General features: G+C 37.9%; 2 protein-coding genes across 2 annotated transcripts; both read right to left on the bottom strand.

The window, feature by feature from the left end:
* Positions 1–7,232: 7,232 nt before the first annotated feature.
* LOC103539723 (parvalbumin, thymic CPV3) lies at positions 7,233–9,873 on the bottom strand. The gene is made up of 4 exons (XM_008506253.1): positions 9,808–9,873; positions 9,321–9,453; positions 8,782–8,891; positions 7,233–7,258 (listed from the first exon to the last, which is right to left on the bottom strand). The coding sequence occupies exons 1-4, from the start codon at positions 9,866–9,868 to the stop codon at positions 7,233–7,235; spliced, it is 330 nt and encodes a 109-aa protein (XP_008504475.1). The 5' UTR covers positions 9,869–9,873.
* A 6,458-nt stretch (positions 9,874–16,331) lies between these two features.
* On the bottom strand, positions 16,332–18,528 carry LOC103539722 (parvalbumin beta). Its single transcript, XM_008506252.1, has 4 exons — positions 18,432–18,528; positions 17,667–17,799; positions 16,842–16,951; positions 16,332–16,357 (listed from the first exon to the last, which is right to left on the bottom strand). Exons 1-4 carry the CDS (start codon positions 18,490–18,492, stop codon positions 16,332–16,334), a joined length of 330 nt encoding a protein of 109 aa, XP_008504474.1. The 5' UTR covers positions 18,493–18,528.
* Positions 18,529–18,998: the final 470 nt, after the last annotated feature.

Raw genomic sequence — 18,998 nt, 5'->3', positions numbered from 1 at the left:
AGGAATGGCGGGTGGCGGGAAGGAGCGCGGGGACACGGGCGGCAGCGGGCACTCCCGGGAGCCCCTGTTAAACGGGATTCCCTCAGGGGGAGCATGTCCCACGGCCCTGACCGAGCTTCCCTGGAAAGCCCATCCTGGGCAGCCCATTCGCAGGGGAGGCGGGTGCTGCGGTGTTATAAAGCACCATTTGGCCCTAAAACCCCTTTGAGGAGCAAACCCAGAGCAGTTCAGTTCCCTTATGATGCGTTGGGAGCTGCCTGGCAGCTGGAAGAAGTAGAAACGCGGTATTTTTAGAGGTAAAATCCGAGATTTAAAAGATGAGATCTAGAAGTTTGAGTATGTTGAAGGAAATACCATCCAGCATCACTTGGTGCAGGTAATCCTTTCTCCATAAATAGACACATTTCATTTATTCTTGTTATTTTTAATTTGGTTTCTTTTTATCTAGAACACTAAAGATGGTGGCTCAGGTTTTCTGATATTTTTCAATTCCATTTTTAATCAAAATTCACTGTGAACTAAATGATAAGTAAAAACAGTTAATATGGTATGAAATTAAGCACTTTGCTTCTCTACAGGAGTATGAGATTTAGGAATCTGAATAAATCTAAGTTACATAATTGCCTGACTTCCTACACAGGGTATAAAAGATACAATTAAACATTTCAAATAACCACAAGGTCATTTAAGCTTTCTTAGAATTGTGACAGATTAAATCTGAAAGAGAACAATTGAGTTTTTCATTTTTCACTTTAGTTATTGTTGCAGTTCCTGTCACCACTTTTAGTTGGTATTTACTTTCAGGGCCAGTAGTGTCCTGGACAGATCTCATCAGCTCCAGCAGCTGATGGCTTGAGAACCCAATTCAGTGCTGTAGAAGCACTAAAGTGATTAAAGATGCTGCTAAGACTGCAGCAATTTAATATTTAATGTCCATACTCAAAAAGTGAGTGGTGTAAGCAAGACAGAGGTGACTGCCATTTTCTCCTGGGCTGGAGCTCTGGCACCACAGCTGCCGAGCAATGGCTGCAAACCCTCCTGGTCAGCCGGCCTGAAGGAGGCAGCTGCCTCCAGGGAGGGAGAGGAGGCACAAAATGGAGTGGGGCAACTTCTTGTGAGGCACAAAATAAATGGGGGGAGTGAGGGTGATAGGGGGGGATGCCTTCTATGAGGAAGGAGATGCACAAAATGGAGGGGCTGCTTCTTGTGAGGGAGGGAAGCGCGGCAGGAAATGGCGGGAGCTGTCTCCTGTGAGGCACGTAATGGAGGGGGCAGCCTCCTGTGAGGGAGGGGAGGTGCAAAAGTGGAGAAAGCTGTGTGAGTGGGGCACAGGATGGAGGGTGGACACTTCTTGTGAGGGAGGGGAGGCACAGGATGGAGGGTGGACACTTCTTGTGAGGGAGGGGAGGCACAAAATGGAGGGTGCTGCCTGCTGTGAGGCACAGAGTGGGGGCACTGTCTGGCCCTGGGGTTGGTGGAGAGCCACAGAGGCCCTCTCAGGCTGGTTCAACATGGAGTTTGAATATGTGAACATAGTATGGGTGCAGAGTCACTTTCCGTGGATGAAGAACTCATCACCACCTTGGGTGTCACCTTTCTTATCTGCATGCATGGCATTCAACCCAAACCTCTGGAGATGAGCAGCTTCTCATCTCCTGTGGACTGGACAGGTAGGAGTAACGCAACAGGCTGAGCCATAGCAGCAGACAGGGCATTCCCAGTAAGCACCAACTAAGTCTTAAACAGTGTAGGAAATATTTACAAAGTTGCAGAGAATCTGATTAATAATTGAATGTAGCCCTTTTCAGAGAGGCCATAGTGGAAGCAGGATGGGGAAGGTCCTTCTGTGCTGAGCTCTCTAGAGTTACCCCAAGCAGGGACTGAGAAAGGATCAGGCCAAATGTGTCAGGATGAGGCATCCAAGAACAGTAATTCTAACTTCCTGCCCTGCAGCAAATGAGTTAAAATTCAGCAGTGTGTGCAGATCAGCCCTCTGATCAGATCTCTGCTTTAAGGATGAAGCAGTTCTGCAGGGTTGCAGACAATTTCTGGGAACATTCAGGCAGAACTAAATATAACAAATGAAAAATAAGCAAAGTTCTCCCCCTTGCTTGTGCTGTGCTATGGCAGGGGTGGGGTGGTGATCAGGACTGTGGAAAACAGGGAAAATTCTCTTTATACTACTCACTTAATGCAAAACATAGACATTCTTTAAATTGCTGGTATTGATAGTCAAGCTATTTAATTTCTTACCAAAGAAATTATAAAACTGTGGTGACTGTGGATTTTAGCTTGTTTTGTGTTAAACATTTAGACCTGAGTTTATTTAGGACTTACTGTAATGGAGATCTTGGTCTGTTACTGGGGTTTCTATTTACTGCTGTAATACAAACACTGTTGCAAGGGGTATCCTATGGAGGAATTTATGGTTGGACAGTGTGTACTTGCTGTAATTGGTGATAACTAAGGAAAGTGTTTCTGTGCCAAACTTGCCCTAGGAAGGTAATGAATGTATGTGTAGTGATTGCTAAAATGTAATTCTCCTCATCTGTAACTTGACATTGCTTTTGGTGGGAGTATTTGTGAGAATCTACAGAGTAAGCGATAACAGATTCAGTCAACTTAAATTATTACATTTCTAATGTACAAATTAACAGGGGAGGAAGAAACTTCGATTGTGGTTCCAATTTCATCCCATCTTCTTAATTGTATGTGCAGTAACACCACACCTTGACATTTGCAAAGTGGCATCAGATCACCCCGAGTTTGAAATGCGATTCCTAGCCCATGATTATGTAAAATTAAACTGCTGCATAAGTGCATTGGGAATTTAACAGGACAACTCCTGCATCAAGGAACAAATAACTGACAACTTTATGAGTGTTTTCTGATATATGAAAAAATTACCTAGGTGTAAGAAATAGTATCTTCCTCATTCTGTAGTCATACTTTTTGTCTTGTTAAACCTGTTCCTAGGTGCTGTTTTGAGCATTTCTGTCAGCTGCACAGTAGCAGACTTAACAAAAAGGTGTACTATAAATCACCCCGGGTGTTAGAGCTGACAGCTGTAAATAAATACAGCTGACAGCTCAAATAGCTGTTCCATTGACAGTATGTGGTCTAAATGTGTTAAAAAATGTGTAGACTCAGCAGCTTGGAATTAGTTTAGCAAATAAATTACAAAATAGCGCTGTGATCCAGCAAAAAGCACAATGCCTCTGTATCCCTGGTCTGCATGCTTTGTTAATACTGTAGAAGGCCTTTGTGGCACCATGTGAAAATACAACACTGCAGCTGGACACAGGGGTCCTGCTAAGAGTATCATTCATCTCCCAGATTTCTTCTTAGTGTGATGTCAAGGAATTTGAGCAACTGAGTGTCATGGTGAGTAGAGGTGTTTTAATAATGGATGTATTTGCTTTGCAGGATCAGAGATTTCATAAAGAAAGATAGTAACTTTACACTAGCTTTAGTTACGATTAAGGATATGAAGTAACTGAATAACAACAAAAATCTGCTTTCATGCAAAACTTGAGACTTTGAGACTTGAGACGCTGATTTGTTTCATGTGTTTCACAGGAATGCCTAGATGTTGTTTCTAGCCTGGTTCTGTAGTACCTGTGAAGGAAAAGCTAGGATGAAAGGATGAGGAAAGGGGAAAGGTAGTTAAAGGATTTAAGTTCTGAAGAATAATTATAGTAATATGTTAATTAATGAAAGAGAATTAAATGAATGATTATTTTATTGTTTGACATATTTAAGGTGTGGTGGGTTTTATGCTTAGAGGTTGAATAAAGCCACTGTTTATTCTTTGATATTTTAATAATGTAACAATGCACAGACAGGGTATTGTGACTGCAGGTATTACGAGCTAAATAATGTGAATGTGAAATAGAATTCTGGAGACCCATATTTTGATGGAATAACAAGTATTGTGGTGTTTTTTTTTTAATGTATTTTTATTGTTGTGTGTAGTGACTAGTTTTAGTATACAACGTGCAAGTGGTGCTTCTGATAACTAGTTGACACTTTTGTTGCAATGTGGAAACCTGACTGTCTGACTGTCAGTAGTAGCTGGTTTCTGTGTGCCTCCTCTCACGTCAGATCTTTGTAGTGAATGCAGTTCATTAATGCAACTCTTTCCAACTGATTCACTCAATATATGTCAATAGAAAGTGACTCTTCATCCCTCAGTGAGCATCCATATCCACACGTTCAATGGTTTTTAAGTATGGTAAATATCTTTAGTTTTTCCTTCCTTCTTAGTCAAAGAAGCCCTGCCCAGGAGCTTTATCAATTACAAATCTCTACTTGAAACAATTGGAATCCTGTATACTATGTCTTTAGAAGGATGGCATTTTGTTTTAAGCCATGGAACAGACAGGTATCTCTGTCAATGGGTAAATCCAGTTTGAGTTATCACTGTCATGTTTTACAAGAACATTCAGAAGTATGATTAAGCATTTCAAGGATTCCAGGGAAGTGGCAAGTTATCCTAATTAAAGGTTTCTTCTACTTCAGAAATCCTACAATTCAACAAGTTTTCCTTTACATAATTTTTTCCACAGAGAACAGGAATTTACTGAACTAGCTGTTGTACTATTAAGGGTTCTTAGGGTACTTTTTTCCTGATGGAAACACGTGGTAAGGTTTCTTTAATACTTTGGATGTTAGAGAGGTCTCAAAATATCTGAAGTACAGCAAGTGGGTAGTATTTGTCCTGTTTGGTGCTGTAGTACACAACTTGCATACAGTAATAAGCTACAAACAAACAATTGAGACCTGTTTTGAATAAGTAATGATGAACAAGATTTTTCCAAAGCCTTTACATACAAACTAGTTAAAAGGATACATGTCAGGTCAAGAAGTGTTTCCCTGGTCTTTCTTGGTCCTAAGTACCTTCTGTAGTGCAGATGCTTTACAGGAACTTCAGATGCAGACAGCAGTGATGTGTACATTTTTCTGGCAAAATTAAAGAAGCTCTGGTTTCACTTGCAGATTTTTTTGGGCCAAGACACTGCACAAATCTTCTGATCACCCCCTCTCCAGTGCTTCAACATTGTGTTGCATCCTAGTGGAGAATAACAGAATTTGTACTTTGCCTCTGGGCTTCTTTGTCTGGGGCCATAGTGCAAAGGCTGAGCCACTGAGAGGAGCTGGAGCTCAGAATGCAGCAGCAACTGGAAAATTATTTTACATGTATTTGCCTGCCTAATGTAATATGATGACTCAAGGTCAGAACACTTAATTGTAAGTGAAATGGAGAGTGATTTGTTTGTTACTTACATGTGAAGTAGTCCAAGATCCTTCTGTCATCAGACTACTTTCATTGCCAAGAACACACTTTATTTCTTGTGAATATCCTGTGACATCCATCTTATGCTATAAGAATCTCCATGGGTCAGATCCTCATGGATCAGATCCTCAGCTTGCATAAATCTGAGTAGCTCTGTTTAAGTCATTGATAGTGGTTTGTGCCAGGGGATTACATTTCATAATGTTAAGAAATATTATTAAAATTCTATATTATATAATTTTGTATTATTTTTGTACAATCAAAGGAAAAATGTGATAACCATATTAAATCCATATGTATAGTCAGTATACCAGCTTACAAGCAACTTGTATGCCAAATTAAGCTACTTGAAAACATTTTGAAATGGGACAGAAGTTCTGTTTTCAGCCATCAGCTGTTCAGAATTGTATATTAATATATACATGGTTTTTTTAAAAGGCAGTAGATGCTTCTTGGGTGGTTCTAGAGTGCTTGGCTCCCCAAGGAGTAGATGGCTGCAGAGAAGACACAGAGATGAGTACTCGTGGGGTGAATCATTTGTATTGGTCCAGATGTCTAGGGTGTTTTGAAGGATGACACTCTTAAGAAGTTGGTTTTTTTTGCACTGATCTGTATGGGCTCTGTTACTTTCTTGGCCTGAAACGTATATATATATATATATATATATATGTATGTATGTATATCTTCTGGCAAATGCATTCATATTCTTTAGTCACTTCCCCTGCAATAGATGGTTATCTCATAAAGAATTCAGCTCTGGTTTGGGTGTTTTTCTGCACAATTACCAGTATTTAGAGAGACTTTTGAAAAGCAAAAAATGCAGTCAATTTTACATGTGGTCATTTGCAAAAAAGGAAGAAATGTGTTGAAATTCCATTGGCTCTTAACCACTCACTTTGCTGAAAAGGCTTCTGTTGTGTTCTGGTGACTCCTACAAGCTGCATGCCTGTGAACTGCATTATGCAGTGCTTGTTAATGTTGAGAAAACAAGTGAATATACAAATAATCCATCAAAGCATCTGAACATCTCTCTTTTCTGATGGCTGAACTGTTTGCTCATAAAAAAGGTCTTTCTTCAGCATCCTCACAGATGGATGCTTTTGTGAAGGACATTTTTAATACAGCAGGCATAGCCTGGAAATACCAAGTAGAGTACACTGAAGCTTTCTCAACATGCATTTCTACAAATTCTTCCTCCATGCTTACTCCTCCCTACTTAGGAAGCTGAAAAATACTACCAAAAAGATATCTTTTGCTTCTCCTCTGCTTTTAAAGCCTCACTGTTATCTGAAACCTCAAGACCTTATAGGCTTTCCTTTTAGTTCTTTTCTGCAGAAAAGCCTGTGGTTTCTACTTTCTTATTCTCTTAATTGGCTAATGTAAAAAAGGCCAGTTTGAAACACTTCTTAAGCAAAAACATGACTGTTCACTTGGAAGTCACTGAGAGATTTTATGCTCATCTATCTCTCCCTATTTTATCTGAGCCCTTAGAGTTTCACAAAATCTGAGTGGTTTGAGAACTTCAAGCTTAATCCAGAAGGCCTATAGTAATTCCACTGATTTCAAAATATGTGCCATGTATTATAAGATCTGATAAGGTCTGATAATATCAAGATATTAGAGGGATTAACACACTTAGTTTAAGAATTCACACATTTCAATTTAGCAGTCAGAAAACCAGACTCAAGTCACTGTGTATGATTAACTTTTATTGGTTATTTTTAAGGGAAGTGTCTGCTAAAGTAGAGTTTAAAATATGGTAAATGGTCCACACGACAACAACAAAAAATCACTAATCAGTGTTTCATTATGGTGCTAAGGCAATGAACAAGGAACAGACACTGTCAAGATAAATAGAGAACTTCAGATTTTCAAGGTTTTGGAGTGTCTCAAGCAGATTCATTCCAATACTATCTCGTTTGATCCTTTTGAATCTCTAAGACTGTACCATTTCCTGGAATTCTGCAAAAGACGAGAATATTTGCAGTAGAAATATTAAAATGAAATAATCTGTAGTAAAAGATCAGTGGTTTATCAAGAGCTTTAGAACAAGAATGAACAAAAAATGATGGATGACCTCAGGAGAAGAAATTTGTTTGGAAGAGAGACAATGCCTGAACTTCCTGCTCCAAACAACACATGGAAAGGCAGTGTTTTGCAGACATTTATAAGGAATAATAAAATGTTTGAGGTAGTTTTAGCTTGAGGTAGTTTAGGTAATATTCTGTGTAATACTCTTCTTGGGCAAAAATAATGGACTGACTAATACAGAATCTGAGTAAGAAGAGCTGAAGAATGAAAAAGGAAAAGAATTGTGTATTACTAGCTGTTTGTAAGGCTTCAGCAGTTGGGAAGTATTGATATAGAGCACAGTCTAAAGCCAGAAAAATTGTGCAGTTCTATGTGGTATGATACTGAAATATTATGTTGTACAGTAAGATGTGATTATTTGTAAGATTTTTCCAATGTTTGGCTTCTGTGAGTTAGAGTATCTCATCACTCTTGTCCCTGAGCAACTGTATCACTATATACATAGCTTCATAAATCATGTGTGTTTATTCTGGCACATTTCCTAAGGAACTGGATTCAATTCCTTCCAAAGAAAGAAGAGTTCTGTCTTCCTAGCACAGTGAGCTAGGGAATCCGCACACCCGCACATTCCCTGCATGCTGTTCCCTAAGCCTCTTTCACGCTTGTCTGGGCAGCTTGCTGCTCTCATGGGGCAAATTGCAAGTGGCTGCAAGCCCTTTGTGTGAGCCTGTGCTTCCTGCTCAAAACGGGATACAGAAATATGGAATTATAAGATCAGGAGGTTTCTGCACTAAGCAGACATTAAATTACACAGACATTTGCACAGTGAGTGCTGCTTCCTGAAACAGCTGCTTCTTCCTATCTGTTCCTTAACCTGCCCCTGAAGATAAACAGCATCCATCTCTGAAGAGAGCCCCATGCAGAGTTGTGGGATCTTTTGTCATGGTAGTGACACTTGATCACTCTCTTCTCCTTATTATGCAAAACAAATACATGCTGCTCACTCTTGCTTATTGCAGTGACATTACTGACTAGTGGAATTTCTGGTAGATAACTTCTGTAAATAAGCTAATGCATATGCTGTTGATTCTCCTGTGTAAAGCTCGTTCTTTTGTTCTTCCTTTTTACATTTGTGTATTACAAGGTGTGCTAGTGCTGCTTTACATGAGAGCAAGGGGGAGGAGAAATAAAGGGCCATTCCATTCAAAATAACTGGAAATCTGTGGATGAGAATGACCCTTAGGGCAGCCTAAGTGGGTTTTTTGATTTGCTCGTGTAAAAGAAATTGCAGTGATGAACCTGTGAGAACAGGGACTGTTTTCACACCTAGACACGTTGCTACTGCAGGGCTTTCAGTAAAAACACTGGAGGTACATTACTGGGCCACCAACATAGAAAAGAATTGCCTATCATTTGCAACACTTCTGTTTTTCTGTATATAAATAAATTAATACCTTCAGCCCCAATTTTACCATCCCCATCATGATCTGCAGTTGCCAAGAAGGTCTTGGTTTCTGAGGCAGTTAACACTCTGGCTCCACACTCAAACCTCTGAAGAAAATACCTAGGAAGACAACAACTTTGATTATGATTTTCACAGAATATTATTTGTTTATGCTGGCACTATAATCAAACTGATAGCTTTATACAGACAAGTTATTCACCATTAAAGTCAAGTCCTCCAAACACCGACAAGCTAAATCTTACCCATATACACTTCTGCTTTGTAAGTCCAGCCCTGATACAATTGATTCTGCCCACTCCCAAAATCTAGCTCCAGGGACTTACTTTTTCTATACTAAACATTATAGGTAGGTATTTATTAATTTGTATTTCTCTGTAGCAATTATCTACTTAAACACACCTTTCACAATCTGCTGAAGGTTTTAGCAATATTTAGCATAACTTGTGCCCTCATTTACAGTACAGTTCTGGAAAGAAAAAGTGAAGATTTTTTGATAGACTCTAAATAGTTAACACAAAAAATCCTTACTTGAGCTCATCTTCCTCAATAAAGCCACTTTGATCATTGTCAAGAATCCGGAAGATCTCCTTGAGCTGGCTGCTACTCTTTTTAGACATCCCACTGATCTGAAAGAATTTTTTGGGACTAAAGGAATCTGGAGCTGAAAATAAATTGATAAATATATTAAGCCCAGACCAGTACATTCACTGTTCCTAAATGGTCTGAGGATGCTGCTTTGTTACATTTTAATTGTTCTAAACATGAACAACAGATTGTCTGTCAAAGAATAAAATTTACACAATACACCCTTAAAGATTAAAAAAACCCAACACATAGGGCTAAGTTACAAACTGACAATATAAACCATCAGGAACAAATATACTGTACAGTGTATTTAAATAAAGAGGTTATAGACATCTCTTTACAGTATGCATTTGTTCAGTATTCCTTTGGGACTGAAATAAACTTGCCATGTATTACACAAAATAATAAATTTTTAGACTTGTTTTCTTACCTTGGCAGTCCCGCAGAGCAGCAGCAATATCAGAGGGGCTTAGGATGTCTGTCAGGCTCATTTTAAAACTGTACAAAATAGTATATTGCAAACAGATTTGTGAAATGCAAATATATCTTACAGCAAATGGATTTTTATGTTTCAAAAAATACTTAATGACTAACAAGATTTCTAAGGGTAGATTAATCTCATTAATGAAACCAACATCACTGCTATTCCTAAACAAATTAGAAGGTTTAGCACATTACTTTCTTAAAAGTAGCAGTGTCAAAGTAATACTTTTTAAAGAGATGGATTACATCATGATGATGTGAGTTGATGACCATTTTTTAATTTTTTACCTGTATCCTGTTTAAGTACAGCACATTTTTAAACTCTATGTAACCATGTAACCATTAATCTAATAATTAGTCTTAGTGGAATGCATGGTATCTGACAATACAAACATGCAGTATATGCAGCGGAAGAAAGAATGTCAAGAAGATTTGCTTCTGTTTTCTCCCCCAACAGCTCTGAAGAATAAAAAGAAAACTGATACTTATCTATACAAGGCCCATCCATATGTAATTGCAGCAATTAAAATAAAAATCTTAGAACAACAGTTATTTTACTTACTACTGGTGTAGCTCTGCACAGCAATTTCATTTAATTAATCTCAAGTCAGCTGCTCACCTTTATCGTTTTCTCAGCTAGGTGAAGGAAAAATAGCTGAGGATATACCAGGCAAAATAATAATGTTGGCTCTGGCTTCCCACTCTGGCTTATAAAGGATTCAAAAGGTGACAATAACCACTACTTAGGTTACTGTTTCATGGATCAAATGTTTGATTTGAGACCTAGCTCAAATTTCTCCCGTAACTAATTAAACTTTTCTTTCTATTTATATCTTAAGATAATATGGCTAAGAAGAAGAGTTTTCTAATAAATCCACATGTACTTCCTTAAGTACAGCTCTGCCATCAAAATGTAGCTTTTCAGTCTCCAAGTATGCTGAAGATTTTCAGTTAACCTCTGGGCCTTAAAGTCGCTCACTGGAGGGTGACTCCAGCAGCCCAGTCCTTAGGGAAAGAAACTGGTTTGGTTTCCCTAAGTCTGTTGATCCTTTGGAATTTATAAAGGAAGTTGGAGATGAAAGATCAGAGGTGACAATGTGTCATTCTGACAAAGACAACTTGTCACTAGGGTAGAGGAAAGCATGCTGTAGTTTGGGGTGGTCTTTCCACAGTAAGCTTCATTTCATATTTCCTGACCATTTTCTAAGTTCCAGCGCTGTCCCTGAGCTGGAATGGAAATCAACAGCAAAACTCTGAAACTAGGTAAAGCTGATAAAGATAATTGTGTTGTCTCTGGTCCTTGAGAGGTTATGTATGGCCTACTTAATCATCTATTTTGAATAAATTTAAATTACACTAAATCAATAATAGACTTAGTTGAAGTAGGAATCAGGCTTTTTTAGCATGGAGATAGATTTATATACATTTTACAGCACACACTCTCACAATCTATGTCCTTAATATAAAATTAAAATTGTATGTATAAATAAGTGGGACTTTATTGTATGTATCAAGAGCATTGATTCTGGAAAAAAGAAAAGTTGGAACAGCAGGTATGAGTAGATATGTCCTTCTCAGGCAAAAAATCTATTTCTGTTTTTAATGGGGGCAGAATTCTGGTATGAAGACCAATAAAACCCACATGTATACTGATCAGAGTTCATTGTAGTACAGGCTATGATGGTATCTAAAGTAATGTTCTCCTCATACATGAAAATCATTTTATTTCTTAACGAGCAGAGGTAGCTTGGTATGCTGAACAATATTTTTTATAGCAGCAAAACTATACTGTGGAGTCGTAGTACTGTGGAGAGTAGTAACATATCTAAGCCTGGCTGTAAGCTCATGTACTACAGTGAGTTTACTCGTGATTGATTTAAGGAAAGTAAGAATGAGGTATCAAGAGTAGCAATTGTTCCATAGCACCTGTTTGTCTGAATTTGGGTAGAGAAATATAAGGTATAATCAACACAAAAAAGCAGACATCATTTAATGGTACTTTAACCTTTTTTGCTATCACTTTTGTATGCAAAAGAAGATGGCATAAATCAGGAATAATTAGGCTTACTTTAACCCAAATGTCAATTGTTTACTAGTAATAGAATGCTCTCCTCTTTCAATAAGAAAACTGCTTACAATAATCTGGAAGAGCACTTTCTGATTAAGCCTAAGAACCATGGGCTGCTATAAATTAGTAGTGTCTGATTGAAACAAATGAAACAATGCTGATTTGTACAAGCTGAAGACCTGATCATTCCGTTCTCCTTCATTCAGTGCTCTGTATTCATATTGTGTTCTGTCTACAATTTACAGATGTTATTGATCTTATACTCTATCAGGCAGTGGCAGTGGGAATGAAGTGCACACTGTGCTTTCTACAGCCTTCCTACAGCACCCTTGTAGGTGTCTTTTTGAACTCTGTTGAGAATTTCCTCCTTTATGATCATCTCAAGTCAATAGGAGTTTTAACAGAAGGGGTCTTGTAATTTAAACTGCCAAGATATTTCTACAGAAAAGTATTTTTTTAGACTTCTTTGGTAGTGCCATGGGTGTTATTTTATAGTAGCTTTCCTTTGTTTCTGCTTTCTCTGCACTCTGCTCGTTGAACTGCTTGCTTTGTTTAAATTTTTGGGTTGTACAAGTCTAGTTATTAAAGCTGGTGAGAACAAGGAAATGTAAGTGGAGTAAAGTAAAATTACAAGATCAAGGCAAGCTCAAAATTTGGCTGCAACTAATTTAGGCATTGTATTGGAGCACCAAGTGCTCCAATTTACCTCATACCCTCTTTCATGGTACACAGGTGTTTTTACAGGTATTCAGCAGTACTAAAGTAGCCAGAATTAGTATTATATTAAAATATATTCTCAAATAAAAGTGAGCTAATTGCTACAGTAAGTTCACTATTATTGCTTATGAAGGATTCTTTTAATGCTTGGAATTCAACACTGACAACAAAAGTGATGCTAATCCTGTCTGAAAGATGGTTTACAAAAGCCTGAAAGAGCTGAATTTCAGAATCAAGTTGATGTCACTGTATATTGATCCAGGTGGGAATCTAGGGTTACTGGCTTTTATTTATTTATTAATGACACTTCATCTGACGTACAGGTTTCCCTCCACTACAATTAGAATGAAATAGTCAGGGATGAGTATTTTATACAAAGGAATTTTGTAGTTATTAACCTATTTTACAACTAAATCATCTTCCTGTTGTTCTTTCTTCTGGGGTGTTAACTTAGATGATTGTAATCACTTTAGCAGTTGAAAACCTGGGGTCTCTAAGAGAATTTTTCTAAAGGATGGTATTAAAAAAATGTAATACAAAAATTAAAATACCTAATAATCCAACCAGAACAACTGCTGGTAGGTAATGGGTAGTGAACAATAGTGCAAAATCTTGTAAAGAGACCAATTATTGCACAGTTGCCAGGAGTGTTTAGCACTTGTCCCTATGAAGTTCAAAAAATTATTAAGTTTGCTTTTTTGTTTTGTTTTGTTTGTTTGTTTTTCACTCTCATCTCTGCTATTGAGTTGTTCATCTGAAGTTTTATGTGCTTTTGTAACTTTACTTCTGTTGTTTTCCTCCAAGGTGTCTTTATGCACTGGAATACTAAAGACATTTTTTTTCTTTTGTTTCATACTTCCAGAATTTAACTGGAAGGTGTAGTTCTGAGAAATACACAACATTCATACTGACAAGTTCTTGCTACAAATCTAAACATATAAAACAACTGTTTCCAAATTGAGTACCATTGCCTTCTCTAATATGCAGAGGAAAGTTGTTTTGATAAATCATGGACAGCTGTGGACTGGACTTGTATTCTTTGTTCTATTTGGTATAGAGTACAGAGTTAATTAGCAGGGGCAATCAACCAAAGACTTGACAGAGCTTAAAGCAGATGCAAAAGAAACATCAGCAGTTGTCTCAGATGAGATCAGAGGAGAGGTGTTAACCTGAGACCAACTACAATAGTGTAAAGAGATGCTGTAGCAGCTGTTCTAAAACCCATACAACTCCATCTTTCAGCCCTTGTTGTGTTAAGGCCAGGATAAATGTATCATGATCCTGGATAATAGATTCTGCCTTTGTAATGGGTTTGGAAGTAGCTTGTTTCTTAAAGCACTTGCTTAAATCATACAGAAATAATTACAGGATACAGCTTGAATGGTTGCTTGAGTCACAGTAGTTTGCCATATTTAACAGAGGGGTTTAAGAATGTGGTTTAGCATTTGACTTTTTGGTACTGTGCATTACTACAATGAAAGAGGAAATCCAGGCTTTGGAAGCGTCAGTGACAAAGTTTTCTTTCCCTGCAGCATGTAGAAAACTTTACCCAGAGTGCTGAGCAGAGATCTGGACTGGAGAATTGGAGATACAAGATACATCCTGCAGCAGTGTGTGTCTGGAGATGAGCAAAGACAGGTACTTCTCTTGTGTTAGGAGAAATGTCTCCTGTACTTGCCCCAGTTTAAATTATATCCTTATAATTCCGTGTAAATGAGCTTGATTTCTGATTGAAAATGATAGCAGAATGGACTAACCTAACTTATGAATAGCATAACTAAATACCAGAGATTTTTCTGATCAGGATATTTTTCACCTAAAAAGCTGTCTTGCATGGTCTCCTCTAGCATATGGGGTGCTGTAAGTGCACTTGCAAGTGATTCTGTGACTCAGTAACACAATAACACCATGTGCTGACTCTGACCCTACATGCAGTTGTATGTTTCTGTCTGCTGTCAGTGCTGTAGGTTTTCTGTGCCCTAAGGAAAATTCTACAGTATTACATTCATTCATGAGAGTTAATGGAAATATATTTTTTGGCTAATGTAACAGGCATGAATACATTGAGTATTCATTAAAGTCCTGTAGATTGCTTTAATCTTGCATAATATGGTTATTTCCTCCACATTGTATTCGTGTTGCAATCTATCTGTAAAGAAAAAAATGTTGATTTCCTAGCAAATTTTTGATGGTGCTCTTCATTTTGTTCTACTTTCCTCACAAATATTTGTACATTTATGTTGACAACCCTGTGATATGTGGGCATTATGCTACCATCAGTTTTGAGATGGAGAAAGGCAGCAGAACATTGATTTGTTTGGGGCAACATGCCCTGGTTTGCCATTATGGAGCACAAAGTGCTTTTCACCTACCTGTATCCAAACCACAGCTCCCTTTGCCTTCAGTTGCAAAGGACAGTGAGGGTTGTAAAAACACACCTTCTCCAATTATACTTTCATGCAAAATAAACAATTTAGAATTGTGGTAGCAGTTAATACTCTTCACACTGATCTTGCAAGAACTAATTTTGGCATAGTGTTGACATGATTATAAGGCGCTGAATCTGTGTTCCGGTTCTCTGTGTGCAATCCTGCAGGCCTCATATGACAGAGGGGGAACTCAGATGCCAACTCCTACCCCTGTGGAGATAGATCCATGTCTTTTTGCTTTGTTTCCCTGTACCATGGTGTGCCTCTTGCCAGGTGCAGGTGGTGTGCTGGATTTGTAACCTGCTGACCAGCTAGCACCTGGAGACAAGATGGGAATAGGCCTGCACCTGGGGTTTGGCACCTAGGGTTACTCAGTGTGCAAAGTGGACTTAACAAAAGGTGTTTATTCTCCAGCTGCAAACCAGCACCACAGACCTTTCTTGAGACTTCCATCCTGCTTCCAAGATCTGAGGCTCAGTGTTCCGTTCTTTGGAAAACAGAATGTTAGCATTCTGTGCTCAGAGATGAGTTGATCTCGTAAATCATCAACACAAGTGGACAAGTCGTTACTAGAACTGACTAGAACTATACAATACCGTTCTAACTTCTTGTAAGTGAAACAATAGTGCCATCAGGTGGGCAGGAAGGGAAGGTAAGAGGTTTCATGGGGAATTTTGCTGTGAGAAAATTGCTGTCTCAGTAATCTAGATTCACCTTGGATCCATTTGATTTTATATTAAAATTGACAGCTGAATTAGTGCTACGTAAATCATAATTACTGTATGAAGCATAATCAGTTGCATAAAGAATGACATTAAAATGTATGGAGCATCAAATACACCTCTTTATTAAATACCACTGCTGACAGTTAACCAGGTTTTACACCTGGACATTTTATTAATTTGATTTTTTTACAACAGGTGATAGGTATTTATGCAAATAATGAAAATTAAAAGACCCACAGAGATGTTTTTAATTTATCTTTTTTTAAATATTTTTATTAGAATCTTTAATGCCCAAAATTCACATGAGTGGATTCCAGTTCAGTCTCACAGTGGTGTAAAGGCCTGCAAAAGCATTGGGGGATGTGGTTTTAGTAGTGCTTGCACTATTTCAGATGTTTTCCAGTAATATGAAATGTCTTTCCAGCAATTGTTCATGGTCTTTCAGGGAACAAAATATATAAATAAATAGTAGGCTTGCAATAAGAAAGATTGTTTATGGCACGGATATCTTCCTCTTTATCTTGACTTCTTTCTAAGATTTAACCAGAGCTTGGAACTCTGAAAAAGAAATAAAAGAAAAATGAAATGGTAGCACATTTTGTAATCATGTAGTCAAAAAAGTACTTTCTTAATTTTTAGAGTTAGAATGGGAAACTAATGATACTTCCTCTGATAGTCATTCCTTGAAGGTAGCACATTGTATACTCATAATAGCTGATACTTAAGCAAAGGAAATATCACATTTTACCATAGTTCAAAAGTAAAAAGCAGTGAAATTATATATTTCATAAATATATCAGTATATTAATAGATCAATTGAAGTTCCAGTTCTGAAAAAATATCTGTATATGAAAAAAGGGACTGACCACCTGTAGCCAAGGTCAGATTATAGACCAGCTCCTGGGTTAGATCCTCTCTACAGTACAGAGCAGATCTGAGCACATCAGAATCAGATCTATAACTTCCCATGTATATAGCGAGGCAACTGTCATTAGGAAGTCTCAATGGAAAATATGACTTCATTTAATAGAGGCAGTCTTACCATCCACTCCAATTTTGCCATCTCCATCACTGTCACCTGCTGCTAGGAATGCCTTGGTCTCAGCATCAGTCAGAGCTCTGGCACTGGCTGAGAAATTCTGCAGGAAAAGTCTGTTAAAGATAAGAGGACAAGAGAATGAGGCATACTCAGTACTGTAAGCATTTTGAATTTGTTGCTAATAACTTTAAAATTCTAAGCCTCATCCAGTTCTTGAGGCTATTTCAGAAGTAATTAATTTTTAATTCAATGGCAAAACTTCCTCTAACTTCAGTGCAAATAAAGGTAAGAAAGGAAGATGTTGATGACGTTTTGGTTTCATTGGCTTAAAAGGCAAAATTAAAACTGATTCTATAGTGGCAGGATACATGTTCCTTCCTGTGTTATCTTCTTTTCTCTGCAGACTTTTACAAGTGGCAGGAATTCTTCTAACCTAGCTTTTTAACTTCAAAGTCACATGAATAGGATCTGGAAGTTATAATTCATGTGGTAGAAAGAAAGATGAGAGAAAAATAGCCCTTTGAATTCAGTCTGGTAAAAAATCTTGTAATTAGAGAAAGCAAACTGTAGCAGAACTGTTATTTTTGACGACAGAATCTATCAGTTATCCCTACATGAAACAAGTATTTTCAGTGCTATCAGAGTATTTTGCACTGTGATCCACCCTTTCCTTCATTATTTGTCTTGCAGCTCTTTCAGCACAAGCATACAGACAGACAGACAGACACACACACCTCATCCTAAGAGACTAGGGAGTATTTCTGATCTTATCCTGCATTTTTGGACAATAAAACAAACCTGTTGGTAACTCATTTTTTATTTACTTACTTCAGTTCATCTTCCTCAATAAAGCCACTCTTGTCCTGGTCGAGAATTCCGAAGACTTTGGCAACCTGGTCTTTGGACTTGGAGTTGAGACCCACTTTGACAAAAAAGGTTTTGTAATCAAATGAGTCAGCAGCTGAAATAAGCAGGAAGAGACGGACAAAAGAAAAATTAGCTTTCTGTTCAAAAAGCAGTAAAGTGTCATTAGAAATCCCAGTCTACAATCATTGATTTTCCTGGCTTTATTGTAGGTTAATGTCAATATTCCATCAGTGATGACTCAAACCTAGCAATATACTCACTGTGGTCTTTGTCATTGAAGAACATATATTTGTAAACAGATGCTTCACCCAAACATAATTTCACAAAACCTGGTAAAAATTGTACTTCTATTGAAATCAGCAGAAGTTTTATTATTATTCTATGAAAGAAACAGGATTTCAGACACTGGATTTTAAAAAAATCCCTACAATGCACAAGTGATGATAGGTGTCTGTACCTTGTCTGGAAAAGATAAAAAAATTGAATCTTTTCCATTATTTTGCCTCCATTTTATCTTTTTGATAATAAAAGCAAAACCATAATTAGCAAACAAACAAACATAACAAGACCATCTTACCATGTATCCTAGAGAGGAAATCAACATTATACTGTCTAGTTCATCCTTCCAGACCTATCTGCTTCTATTGGAATTGCAATGTTGGGGTAGTGAGGGCCAAGGAATTTGAAAGGTAAACTGAAAAGCTGAATTTAAAACATAAATGTTACCTTGACAGCTCTGTAGGCCAGCAGCAATTTCAGCTTCTGTCAGGATATCGGTAAGAGCCATGTCAAAGCCACTGTAAAAGAAAAAGTAATATTGGGTGGAGTTGATGGTGAATTTGGTCTATCAGCCTTTGATGTTGTCCCACCAGGACAGCCACACTTCATTAGGAGGGCAGTTCCAACCCAGGTGTCAGGGCAAACCCCAGGAGCTGCCCTGCAGGAGCTGACTGTTCCTTCGTTTAGTTTGGATGCATCAGTGCCTGGCTCCAGAACTGCACAGCATCTGGGGATCTTCAGTTATTTCCATGCATTTTTTTGTGTGGATTATTGTGATGTCTTCAAAAACTCCAGAGGAAAGATAGAACTCACCTTGCCACTTAGATTTCCCTAAGCCAAGAACAGAAAAATCAGTAAGGTAAAAGAGCTGCAGTCCTCTTGACTTAATTCTTTCTCGAATGCCAGAGATAATGACTTATATAGACCTTAGTTAAGTCCTCTCGACCTTTTACAGAAGTCCTAGAGCCATGTGATGGCTCAAATACCCCAGGGGATAAGTTACTGTGGCTGACA

Source organism: Calypte anna, chromosome 14 (genome assembly GCF_003957555.1).
Source record: "Calypte anna isolate BGI_N300 chromosome 14, bCalAnn1_v1.p, whole genome shotgun sequence".
In the NCBI taxonomy this organism is placed as follows: Eukaryota; Metazoa; Chordata; class Aves; order Apodiformes; family Trochilidae; genus Calypte; species Calypte anna.
The sequence above is the reverse complement of the archived record's forward strand: the minus strand, read 5'-3'. Positions and strand labels throughout refer to the sequence as shown.